Source organism: Corvus brachyrhynchos, unplaced genomic scaffold (genome assembly GCF_000691975.1).
Source record: "Corvus brachyrhynchos isolate BGI_N302 unplaced genomic scaffold, ASM69197v1 scaffold307, whole genome shotgun sequence".
NCBI classification, from domain to species: Eukaryota; Metazoa; Chordata; class Aves; order Passeriformes; family Corvidae; genus Corvus; species Corvus brachyrhynchos.
Window position 1 is genome coordinate 1,205,140 of NW_008239288.1, and position 11,815 is coordinate 1,216,954.

Consider the following 11,815-nt stretch of genomic DNA (forward strand, 5'->3'; position numbering starts at 1 on the left):
AGCAGGAAAACCTCTGCAGGAAACCAGACAATCTGCTCTAATCATGAAGGTAAATCTATCCACTGAAATGTTCACTGGGCCTTCTATAGACTCAAGTGACTCCTAAGGAGACTGCTCCAGTCTATCAGTTAAATAAATACATTGGAGAACTGTTTTCAGAAAGTCTGATTATGTCATCAGCCAAGTGAAAAGGCTCCTTCAGAGCTGCCCTCATCTGTTGAGTAATTACTGAATTGGGACAGGGGCCGAAAATCTCCTTTCAGCCGTTAGGAAAGACTTGATGCACATATGGAGCAGCTAATTTTAAAACTGCGGTATATCCTCCATTTCCCCTCCTCTCCTCTTTCCAGAATACCAAAGGAGTTAGGTCACATCCCAGAGCAATCACTTGCTGTGGTTTCTTTTCCCACCTCTGTTTTCCTTTATCAAACACATTTCTTTCTTTTCCTCTCTTGCGCTCCCAGGCAGAGATCTTAAGTATCAGGCTGTAGCCTGGGGCAAATATTGTCTAGTCAAGTAAGATATATATAGATAGATAGATAGATAGATATAGATATAGATATATAAAATTCCTTTCTTCCAAATGTGGCTTTATAATGGAGATGTTTGTGGTCCCTTGTCTACATTGCTGCTAACAGAAGCAGTATGTTACTGAGTTTACAGGCAGGAAAATAACCAAGAGAGAATGAGCATAGGGAGACTACAGCAAAGGCTCGACACCAAGAAAGCAGGCAGGGACAGGGAGAGGAGGAAGGAAAACTGCACTTTGCAGAATGAATAGCTCCCAACAAGTTTAAAGGAAACATTATTATGATTTTATTACCATATTTTATGAAGCCACTCTGAAAACGAAGTCCTGAAGAAGCAATTAGGCTGAGAACATGAATTTTGCAGCTGTACTTTCCTGGCCCTCCACCTGCCCTGTCAATGAGCTGACGAGCATCCTTGTGCCGTTATCGTGACGCACAGCTCGCTTCGTGTCCTTCAGTCCTCAAAGAACAAATTATGGATGGGGTCATGGTGGGACAGACCATTCAGAAAATCAAGCAGATATTAATATTCCTGCTCCTTCCCTATCCAGGGAGTTGAATCAGGGAAGACATTGAGGCTTTTTGGAAATGATGCCTTCTCACCTTTGCTAAACCAGCAGTTTTAGGAGTTCAGTGTGTGCAGGTCCCTCATGATTTCAGCTCAAGCTGTCCTGCCTACCCCTCCAAAAAGTGCCTCCGAGGAAGTGCCTCCATGTAGGCATTCTCCAGCTGACTCCTGTCTGCTCCCTCCAAATTCTGTGGCCTTTTTGCACACGTTCCTCTGAAGAGAGAGTAAAATGAGTGAAAAATAACACTGACAGGCAGCTGTCTCCAAGGGCACTGGCTTGCACTGTGCCTTTGATAAAAATACTTCCAACTTCAGTTTCTCTACCTGGTGATTAAATAGGAAGTAGCACTCATTAGATTTATTTGGAAAGTGTCTTGCAACTTAACTCCATGATTTTGTGGTGATTTAACTGAACTGCAAAATCCTCATCTTTCTGTTGTATTTTCCCCCTCAATGGACCAGTTCCCTCAGCTGAACTCATCATAGATATTGACAGCATTGAAGTCTCCACCCAGACAAGCTGCTCCTGCAGGGAAACAGGCAGGGAACTGATGTCTTCTCAATACTTATTTTAGGAAGGAATACCAGGAGTGAATCTTTGTATCCATAGACCAAAAAGGGCATTTTGGCATCCAGCTCTTCTGGAACTTTCTCCTGGCCTTGATCATATGAAACCCACCCTTATGAAGGCAAGCTCACCAAGGGTTAAAAATATCTCAGCACCAACTGTATCAGACTGATATTAAAAGGCCATTGTTTAATCCATTTAACTTTCCAAAATATCACCCCCTGGATAAATAAGGTGCTTTTCAGACTGTTGGCTAATTCTCGTGTAAAGATTAAGTTCTGTTATGAGTCCAAAACATAAAAAGGCTCCAGAACAGACAGCTGGGTGGGAAAAAGACTGGAGTGTAACTGTGCAATGGTGAGTTAACACACGGAACGAAAGGATGAAATGTTACATGTGGCAGAAGTGCCTTCTCAGATGTTCTTTGGGAGTGTTTGAAAGAGTTAAGTCCAACAGTGGAATGTCTTGGGAATGCTGGCAGACGGAGAGTGAGCGGCTTTTTTCTTCCCTCTGGATGGAGTCCCAGGACTGAGCATGCAAAGTGATGACTTTGGATCCGAGTTTGCTTCTTGGGTCTGCAGCGGAGAGCTGGGAAGTGATGCAGCGTTACCAAGAAGTCCTTTGCAAGGGATGTGCAGATGCCTTCCTAAGTCAGGGGAGGTATTTTTACCTCTTCCTTGCTCATGCTTGGGTGCAGCAGGACTCACTTTGAGAAGATACACAGAGGGAGAAACCACATCCAGAAGGGCGTATGCAAAGGGAAAAAGACACATCCCCAAACAGTTTATTTTGGCTGCTGCTTTTTGTTGCCTGTTTTGGTTTGGTGGTTTGGTTATTTTTTTCCCTTGCTTTTTGTTCTCCTTCTTTGATGGAAATTTCAGTGACTCTTTAACCTTGCAGTTCATAAGGCGCCTTGGGATTAGCTGGTTGCCTCCGAGCAGGGAATCTGGGGTGATTCACCCAGGGTGCCGGCATGGCTGCTGTGCTCTTTGGCTTTGAGGATCTGCTCTACAGCTGGGACAGCCTGGTGTGGAGCCTGACGTCCCGGGCTCTGAGGACTTGCCGCTTTGGAAACCTGAGGGTCCTGCAGCTCATGCTGAAGCCATGGTGCATTTCCAGAGATGTTTATCAGGTAGGGTAACAAAACACCAGGCCAGACCCTCAAACCCCAATGCTGCAGGGGGAAGACCCCCTGGGAGTCTCACGGGGTTCTGTTCCTGTTCTGTTCCTACCAACCACTTTGGGTCCTACACAAGTGGTGGGACAGAGGGGACACTGTGGGGAGGGGAGGGGTGGCAGGAGAGACATTTTAATTTGGAGGATGGTGATGGGGTCTCCTGTGGTGGAACACAGGTCCAAACTCTCCTTCCCACAGATCAGGGGGGAATAAGTGGAAGAAAATTAAGGTTCAATCTTCTGTATCCCCTTTCTTTGAGCTTTATACTCATAAGTACAACCTTAGCTTTTCTGCATCCTCAGGCTGTCCCTACAGCTGCACAGGAATAATTTATAATCTACCCAGAGGAAAGGATGCCTAAAGGCAGCTAATCTGTGGAAAATGGGCATTTGCAAAGGGTTTTAAACTGTAGTAGCACTAATCCCTAAGTGACTTGTGCAATGCCTTTTGACTGCTTCGTCTTGCAAAGTCCCAGACATCTGATTGCCTAAAATTTCTGGTTTGCTTGATGTATGGTTTATGTGGTATAGAGAGCTTTGGGGCTTGGATGACTGGCTTCTCTGTAGAGTTACACTAACTGCTTGCAGCTTGAGGTATAGTGACACAGCTCTAATAAACTGTGTGTATTTTTGAGATTGATTAAACTGGGTTAAATAAACTGAACATCACAGAAGGAGCTAGAACGGAATGTCACTTTGAAAAGCAACTCATTCCAGTCCATAGGTGAGTCCAGGTTGCAATGACACTGTAAACCAACCAGCCTGTCTGCTTTTTTTATCAGCTTTAGACAATTGAGGCTAGACATTTATTCTGCTGTGGGGATAAGCCCATTACAATATTTATCATCTCCACAGATTTGTCTAATGCCAGACACTGGAGTGACTGGTATTTGCATTTGGAAAAGACATTTTCTGTTACTCCCATTTACTTGGTATTTTGCTTTTCCTGTGCTGTGGAAGTCTCCATGTGTGAAGCCAAGTCATACAGAAGGCAACAGATTAAAAGCCTGTAGAAATTGCGTGTGTTGGTTTGAGGGAGACCAGGGCAGGGCTCTTAGTAATTTCAGCAAACTTTGAACCAGCTTCAAATCATGCTCTGGTTTCAGCAGACTTCAGGAATAGATTTTATAGTCCTTGGAGCTCAGCAGGCATGGGCAGCATTTTTATTTTAAGTATTTGTTTGTTCCAGAAGATGCCCACAGCCAGTAACACAAACCCATAGCCCAGGGCTTGACTTTGAAACCCCACTGAGAGGTACCACTGTGATGGCTCCAAGTGAACCATGCTGCCCTCCCTGGGCTGTGCTGGCTCTTGGCTGGGGTGAACCCACAGGTCAGTCTGTGCAGAGGCTGCTTATGGTGTGGGGCTGCCCCACCCTCTCTCTGCAGCTTGTCTTAGGAACCTGAACCTGAAGCCAATCAGCTCGCATGGGCCTGAGAAAGGGGAGGAGGAAGCAAGAGGGCTCAATGCTGAACCTCATTTTTACCCTCCACCTGCATAAAATCATCCTCAAAAACTAAGGACTTGGTTTACAGATGTGTCCAGATTCTGATTACAGATAATGTACTCCAGCCCATGCACCATGCATCAGGGAATGCCACTGCCTGTGAAGACTCCCAAGATTGGTGTTCTTTCAGCAGATTTAGGTTGCTGTGAACACTGAGCACATCCACAAGTGCACTTTTTCCTTTGCAAAATGCACTGCCTTGAACCGGCCCCCATGGCATTATATCATGATCCTGGCATGTTTATCCTCTTTGCCAGAGTCCCCAGTGAGATGAGACCAGCAAAGGTGCCTCCCTTCCCACCCAAAAAGGCATTAATGCAGCCTGAAAGACCCTCACAGGGCAGGAGGGACTTGAATAGTTGTTTGTTTCTCAGACAGAATCTGTGAACATCTGCAAAAGCTCAGTGAAACCATGTCACTTTATTTGTCAGTGTCCATGAGCTTGCAATTCTTTGGAGAGGATCTCAAATGCTGGGTCAGGTACCAGGAGAATTGCTGCTGGGTGGAGGTTTGTCGGGAAAGGCATCTCATAGCTCATCACTGCAGAGTTCCAGCAGCAGCAGTGTTATTAGCAGCCAGCATGAGCTGATAGCTAACTCTACACTTATGCATATTAATCCTAAAAGCATTTTCTCCAGTAGCCAGCATCCTCCAATTTAAATGCTGGCAGGGTATTTTAGTAGAATATTGCTTGGACAGAAAGCCTGACAGTTTAATCACTTCCCAGAGACAGAAACTTCTTCCACTGCTGATTATTTAGATGAGAAAATAAGCTCTTAACAATGCTAGTTTTTGTTGTAACTATATATTAATCCCTGTTGCTACTGCACCTTGAGAGCAAAGCAGATCAATGTAGGACTTCTGCCTGGTACCAGAACCAGAAAAATCCTAAGAAGAAACATTAAAAAGAACTATTAGTCAATTTTCTATAATTAAGCCAAGCTTTTTCATACTCTGAAAAGTATGTTTTGTGTTTTTCTTTGAGTTAATCACATCTCAGTGCATCTGTGCCTCTGGTGCCATTTGCTGACAGCGAGTTGGGGGTAGCAGAGCAAAGTAGCACACAGCCAGGTTCTGCCTGAGCAGGACCCACACTGCTGGGCACACACCACTGGGGAAAACTCAGCTCCTCCACCAGCCAAGATCATGGTTGCTCAGGTATCGCTCTGACTCAGATTTTTTTTTTTGTATCCTTGCCCTAGTCTTTTGTCTCCACCATACAAACATTCCAAAACTTCCCAGTTGCCTTCTACTCTCCCATCTACAAAATATGTAAAATCTAAGATAAAACTGTACAGAGAGTACAGTCCAGATTTACTGCCAATACAAGAGACAGTGGGTTCTTGGAAAAAACCAAGTTCCAGGCATCAACATAATCAGTGTAATTCCGTTATGTGTGATTAGAGAGACTTTGCTTTCTTTGCTCTCAGAAAATCAGCACCAATGCATTAGCAGAGATAGATGGAATAACAGTTGTGGGGTGATGCTGGCTGCAGTGATCAGAGTGGAATCTGAAACACTTCAGTCTTCAAATCCAATCTGACACAGCAACTGGAAGCTTGGACTTGCTCAAGCTGCACTCTGAGCAGCAGTCGTTATAAAATAGGTTACAACAATCAAAAATTTGTTCCCTCATTCTTGGTCTCCAGACTGGAATTGTCTCAGGAATGCTGAGTGACTCCATTTTTCACTGTCTGTAAGCAATGCTTTGGTACTCAGGCCCTCTGAGCAGTACTGAGAACTGGAGGCTTTGGGTACCCTGAAGGTACCATCATCTGTCTCAGGCTGCATTTCTTTCCCGGCAAACAAATCCTTCCCCAAGTCTGCTGTGATTCCCAGGGACACATTTGTCTGCCTAGCCTGAAACAAACCTCTTTGCCTTGGTCTGTTTTCAGTGGGGATAATATTCACCAGTTGCTATATTTTAATTGTAGTTAATGCTTGTTATGTTTTAATTGTGTTTTTTGTGATCCACCATGTGGTTTTCTGACTGCATGGTCGGAATTCATTTGAAAAAGGAGATTAACAAATAATAAACTTCCAGTCAGGGCTCTCAGACAGTCAGTTGTGCAAGATGTCACCGAGCTGTCGGATGTATTTTTACCAATGCCCAGATGTCTGACTGCTCTGACCTACTAAACAAATGGCCCTGTGAACTAACACACTGCCTGCTTTTGCAGAAATACTCACATTTCAAGAAGTACTGGGGGTGGGCTGGCTTATTATTATGGGATAGGCAGTCAGTTCTGCATTTTAACATCCTGAAGATAATTCACTATTTATTTAATCTCCAAATCCATCAACAAATGTTTTAGTTCCCCGGCTATGCCTGTGCAATGTCAAAGAACATTAGGCAGTGCAGGACCTACATCTACAGTAAAAACGTGTTTATTTGTCTTGACTGTTTAAATTCCCACCAACTGCTCCTACCAAGTCAGAGGCAGACCACTGGATGCAGAGCCATCTCTCAAGGATAGATACCACTCACAGACATTTAATTCCTCACTCTCTGTAGACAGTAGTGCTGTGTACTTTTCTCACACTGCTTCTTATCCACCAAGTGCTTGGAAAAACAGTTAAGTAATTTTACTGCTATAGAAGCCAAGGCACAATCAGATGAAATTACTCATTTCAGGTTATAGGCACAAGTGCAGAATTGTCTGCAGTACCTCATTGCTCCCCAAATGTTCAACTACAGGCAATGGGATTAAGGAAGGAGGTGGGCTGTAAAATTTAGGGGCTGGGTGTTAATCTAAAATGAGGAAGTGGAAAGAGCTTTTGCTGTGCTGGCAGACGTGAATTCATGGAATATTCTATATTTTAGCAAAAAGTGTAATTTTGGCTATTAGGAAGAAATTGTCAGATATAGGGAACTAATTCTTCACTAGGGCAGTGAGGCAGTGGAACAGATTGCCCAGAAAAGCTGTGGATGCCCCATCCATGGAAGTGTTCAAGGTCAGGCTGGATGGGACTCAGAGCAACCTGTTCTACTGGGATGTGTCCCTCCCCATGGCAGTGGGGGTTGGAACTAGAGGATCTTTGAGCTTCCTTCCAACCCAAACCATTCTGTGATTCTACTTTCCAGATCCTATAATTTTCACTGAGAAGAATGCACCTCAGGTGTGTTTCCCACAGCATTCCCGCTGCTGGCAATGGGGTGCTAGGTTTTTTCCCCGCTGCTGGCAATGGGGCGCTAGGTTTTCTCCCCCCAGCTGCCATGGGCACTGGGAGTTAACCTGGAGGGCTTTGGGGTTTCTCCCCCATTCACCTGGTGTTTTGCTGGCACCCTGCTGGGTAGTGCATCAAAAAAGGGACAGACTGTTTCCACTTCATAGTGGACTCTGAGACATCCCCACATCCCCACACCCGTATGAGGAAACATGGTCTTCCTCCCCAAAAAGGAACAGTTTGGGAATTCCATTCTTGTTTCAGCATCATTCTTCACCCTGCTTGCCTCAAAGACATCTTACTATGTTCAAGCACAATTAAAGATTCAGGAGCAAAAGCAGCATTTTGCACGTCTGCCCTGCTGCTGTAAAAGGCTGTGCAAAGCAATGTTGGGCAAGGGGGAGGAAGGAAAGGGCTGAAATGTTAAACACATCATTTCAGATTGGCAAAATTTCCAGGTTTTGATTTATCACTTCATCACCAAGTAGATTAATGTGGAATTCAAACACAACCAGCTCTTTGCTTTCCTTCCAGGCCTGACATATTAACATTTCCCATTAATCTAGTCAGCTCCAGCACGATGAAGGCTGAGGAAATGGGGGATTAGGCATGTGGGAGTGTTGGGTGGGCAGGGGAAAAGAGCCAACAAAATTCACTTTCGTTAACTAACAAAAAGTAGAGAGAACGGGACCTTATTCAAGTCTCAGGTTGTAGCTGGAGCTGTTTCTGACTCCCGTAAAGACAGCAAACCCAGATCCTTTCTCTTCTGGTGCTGGGCAAAAGGGTTTTCAGTGGGGCTGTTGACTTTCTGCTCATAAGGACAATGGTTGATATGGGCACAGGTGCCCTCATGGAGCTGGGCTCGAAGGCCTCTTTTCTGGCCACTGCTCTGTTCTCAGAATATTGTGATGCCCCGCTACAGCTGGGGTTCAGGAGGCTTCAGGCCCTAGGCTTGCAGTCTGCCTAATTCCCACTTTTGTGGGGAAGCAACTATGATTTCTTTTCCCCAGCACTCTTTGCTGATCTAGTCTACAGTCTCTGGAGCTGCCCTGGAGACTTCTCAAACTTTATTGCTACATATTCAAGCATTTATGAGATTTAAACTGCTTCTCTTGGGAAAACAAACAAACAAACAAACAACAAAAACACCCAAACCAACAACAACTAATAAAAATCACACCAAAAAAAAGAGGGAAAAATAATCATCCACCCACAGCTGCAGAAAGGGATAATGAGCCTCACATGTTTCCAAAAGCAGCTCGGGAACTTTTGGCTTGCAGAGTTTCACACCCCGTCTTCATTACAGAAGCAAAGAGAGTTAGACAGCGAGAAGAGGGGAGAGAAAATGCAAATGCTAAAAATTCTTTTTTGCCAGAAACCATATCCAACAAACAGAAAAAAGAAAAAATGAGCCTGTGGGGAAACCTCAAGCCATTTCCATTCAAGTTGTCCATGGAGAAAGCACAAGAAGCACTCACTAAGTTCCCACCCCCCGGTATTTTTATAGCACACTGTAAAGTTGCCTCCAGCATTTGATAGAGACTTCTCTTGCCTTTGTGGGGCTGAGAAGGGCTGGGACAATCTGGTAGGATCTGTGCCACTGCCACCAGCCCCACCATAGCCCCTGGGAGCACTGATGTCAGTGGAGGGGCAAAAACCCTTTTGCCTCCTGTACGAACACCTACTCCCCTCCATAGCTTGTGGGGGCTCATCTTCAATTCCACTGTCCCAAGGCAGCTGTGGGACAGGACAAGAGACACAGGGCTTTCCTGGAGGACAGGGAGAAGCTCCAGAAGTGTGCTGGGCAATGGCTGAACCTGGGCCATTAAACCACCTCAGGAATTGCTGTGCTGCCTTCCTGTTAAAGCTAACATGGAGCTGCACCAGGCTGGGGCTTGTGCTCACTCATTATTAGCAAACACAACACTCTGGTATTTCCCATGGGCTGAAGCTTGTCCAGGGCTGCTAGAAAATGAGGGGGACCTTAAACCATCATTGACCCTCCTATTTGTCTTTACGTGAACTTTTAGGGATGGTAAGAGGAGACTGAGTGGTCAAGTCTCACGACTGAACTTTTCTTTGTTCAATAAATAGAGCAGCCTCTTAAAAGAGGAGGTGTTCTTGGTGCTGTTTTGCTCCTCTGTGAATTTTTCCAACCTGCCTCCCTGTGAGAAACACTCAACCTGCAGTTCTAGGCTGTTCATGAGAGAGGAGTCTGGGTGCCCCAGTTGTGAACATGGGCAAAGTCTTTCACAGTGTTAAAGCCACTCCACTAATAAATGGGTTAGGATTGCCAGACCAGCTTATAGAGGCCGCCAGCTTGAGCAGGCACAAGCAATGCTGAGTTGTTCCTAGACAGGGTGGATTTGAGTCTGTCCCAAAGCCAAGCTCTCTTGAAGTCCACCACCAGTGACTTGGGCGCTCCTGTCCCATCTTTGCTTTAGTCTGCAAGGGATAAAAACTGTGCTCTCCACAGGGAATACAATCTGTCTCAGCTGAGACAGCCTCCAGCAGTTCACCCTACTTATAACAGGAATGCGTCTCGCAGCAAGGCAAGGGAAATACTTTTTGATCCCCCAGGTTTACAGAAGCCAGGTCTGAACTGCTTCTTCCTAGTCTTAGCTATTTTCTGCTCAGTGTCTAGAATCATGAGATGGGATGCATCTTGTATTCCTTTAGTTATCAAAAATTAGGCAATACATCCATGCTGGTTCCTTCCAAGATAGGTGTCTTGTGGAAGTCATTCCCTGGCGGTGCCAAGCCCTTTGTGCGGAGACCAGAAAGAGCTGAGACTGATAAACCCAACTGCATGCTCGAGTATTAAACACCCACAGTCCTGTGATCTAGAGCTCATTTATGTTGTTCTGACTAAATATATGTCATCCAAGGCCTGGGTGGAAGATTCTGGAAACCTGCAGGAAAGTCAGCGACTGTCAGGACAGTGCCCAGCAGTCCTGTTTGAGTCATCAAGCTTCAGCTTCTGGAGTTAACACAACATGCTCTGTACTGGGACAGGCTCCCAGGAACCTGCTTTTGGTAAAGAGCTTTGCTTCCCCAGAGAGACATTTGTGAACACTTCAATCCTCTAAAGTAATTGAAAACAGCAGGGAGTTTTGCCTGGAGCATTTTTGTTTGGTTCAACCCCTTCCCCCTCAAAGAGAAATCCGTCTTGAATACACGGCTCACAGTAGCCCCAGAACAGGTCCAGTCCCATCAGGCTCCCATGTGTTTCTTCTCTTGCATAAAAGAACATGATCATGGGGAAAAAATGCTTTTTCCTTCACTGTTGTAACATGCCTTTGAGGCGCCACCAAAGTCCTTGTGCAATGGATGCCATTTCTCTCAGATGTTCTCCTGGAGCAAAGGTGGAGCTGACTGGTGCCACTGAGCCAATCCTGCCCTGTCTGTGTTTGCAGCTGCATCCAAGATGCTGCCATGAATCATCTGTGCTCTTGCAGAAACTCTCTTCACACCCAACCAACAGCATCCAGTTGTTTAGAGAAAAACAGGAGCTCTTTGGAATGGGAGTTTCAGGGACAAAACAGGCTAAATTAGGCACTTGAAAGATGACTCTTTTGTAATAGTGAAAAAAACCAGAACAAAGGCTCTGAAGGCCATCCAAGTGCAAGTACCAGAAGGCACTGAAGTTGAGGGATGGCTTGCATCTCCTCCGTTCCCTCTGTCCCTCCCAGGTTGGATTGAGGAGGATAAAACCCTGTGCACCTCTGACACCTGCAAGTGGCTACAGGCAACATTTTCACATTAATTACTTCTTAAGTTTAAATATAAAGTTTAAATTTCTAGTGTCCACTCCTTTTGATTCATCTATAAGACTATTCACTTAAATCTCCTATGATTGCATGTGTTCATGAGCTCACGGCAGAGAAGGGTTATTGTTTTCCTAAACTGGAAGCTTATGAGCCCAAGCTGGAGGGAAATTGTTACAGGATTTCAAGCCCTGCCTTTTTTCTTCCTCTCCTTTCAGTCCAGGAAACTTTTTTTTAACCATGTGAGTCCACTGAGACTCCAAAACAGCTGACAAAGCATAGTTTTAGCCCAGTCCTATCCCCTGCTCCTGGAGAAGAGCTCTGCATGGCAGCCAGTGCTAAGTCTCAACTACAAAAAGTTATCCAAGGTCAAATTCCTGCATGCTCTGAACTTCCATCTGCCCCCCAATGGGGATTAGTGTCTGTCCAGCACCTGGCAGGAGTCACCCCACGTCTGTAGCATTGCATAACTTGCAAGCCCCATCGTGTGCAGTTACTCACCAGCTTCACTGGTCACTATGCTGCTGGACC

At 45.3% G+C, this 11,815-nt stretch overlaps 1 protein-coding gene across 6 annotated transcripts in view; it reads left to right on the forward strand.

Annotated features, from left to right (window-relative positions):
* FRMD4A (FERM domain containing 4A) overlaps positions 1–11,815 on the forward strand; it is a 362,397-nt gene that overhangs the window by 180,087 nt on the left and 170,495 nt on the right. The window contains exon 1 of one of the 6 annotated variants that reach the window (XM_008638367.2): positions 2,245–2,798. The exons of 4 other annotated variants lie outside the window; for them this stretch is intronic. In XM_008638367.2, coding sequence (XP_008636589.2) covers positions 2,640–2,798 — 159 coding nt within the window. In that variant the 5' untranslated portion in view covers positions 2,245–2,639. Of the gene's footprint in view, positions 1–2,244; positions 2,799–11,815 lie in introns of those variants that run through there. One more of the 6 variants, XM_017740373.1, reaches the window with a different exon arrangement.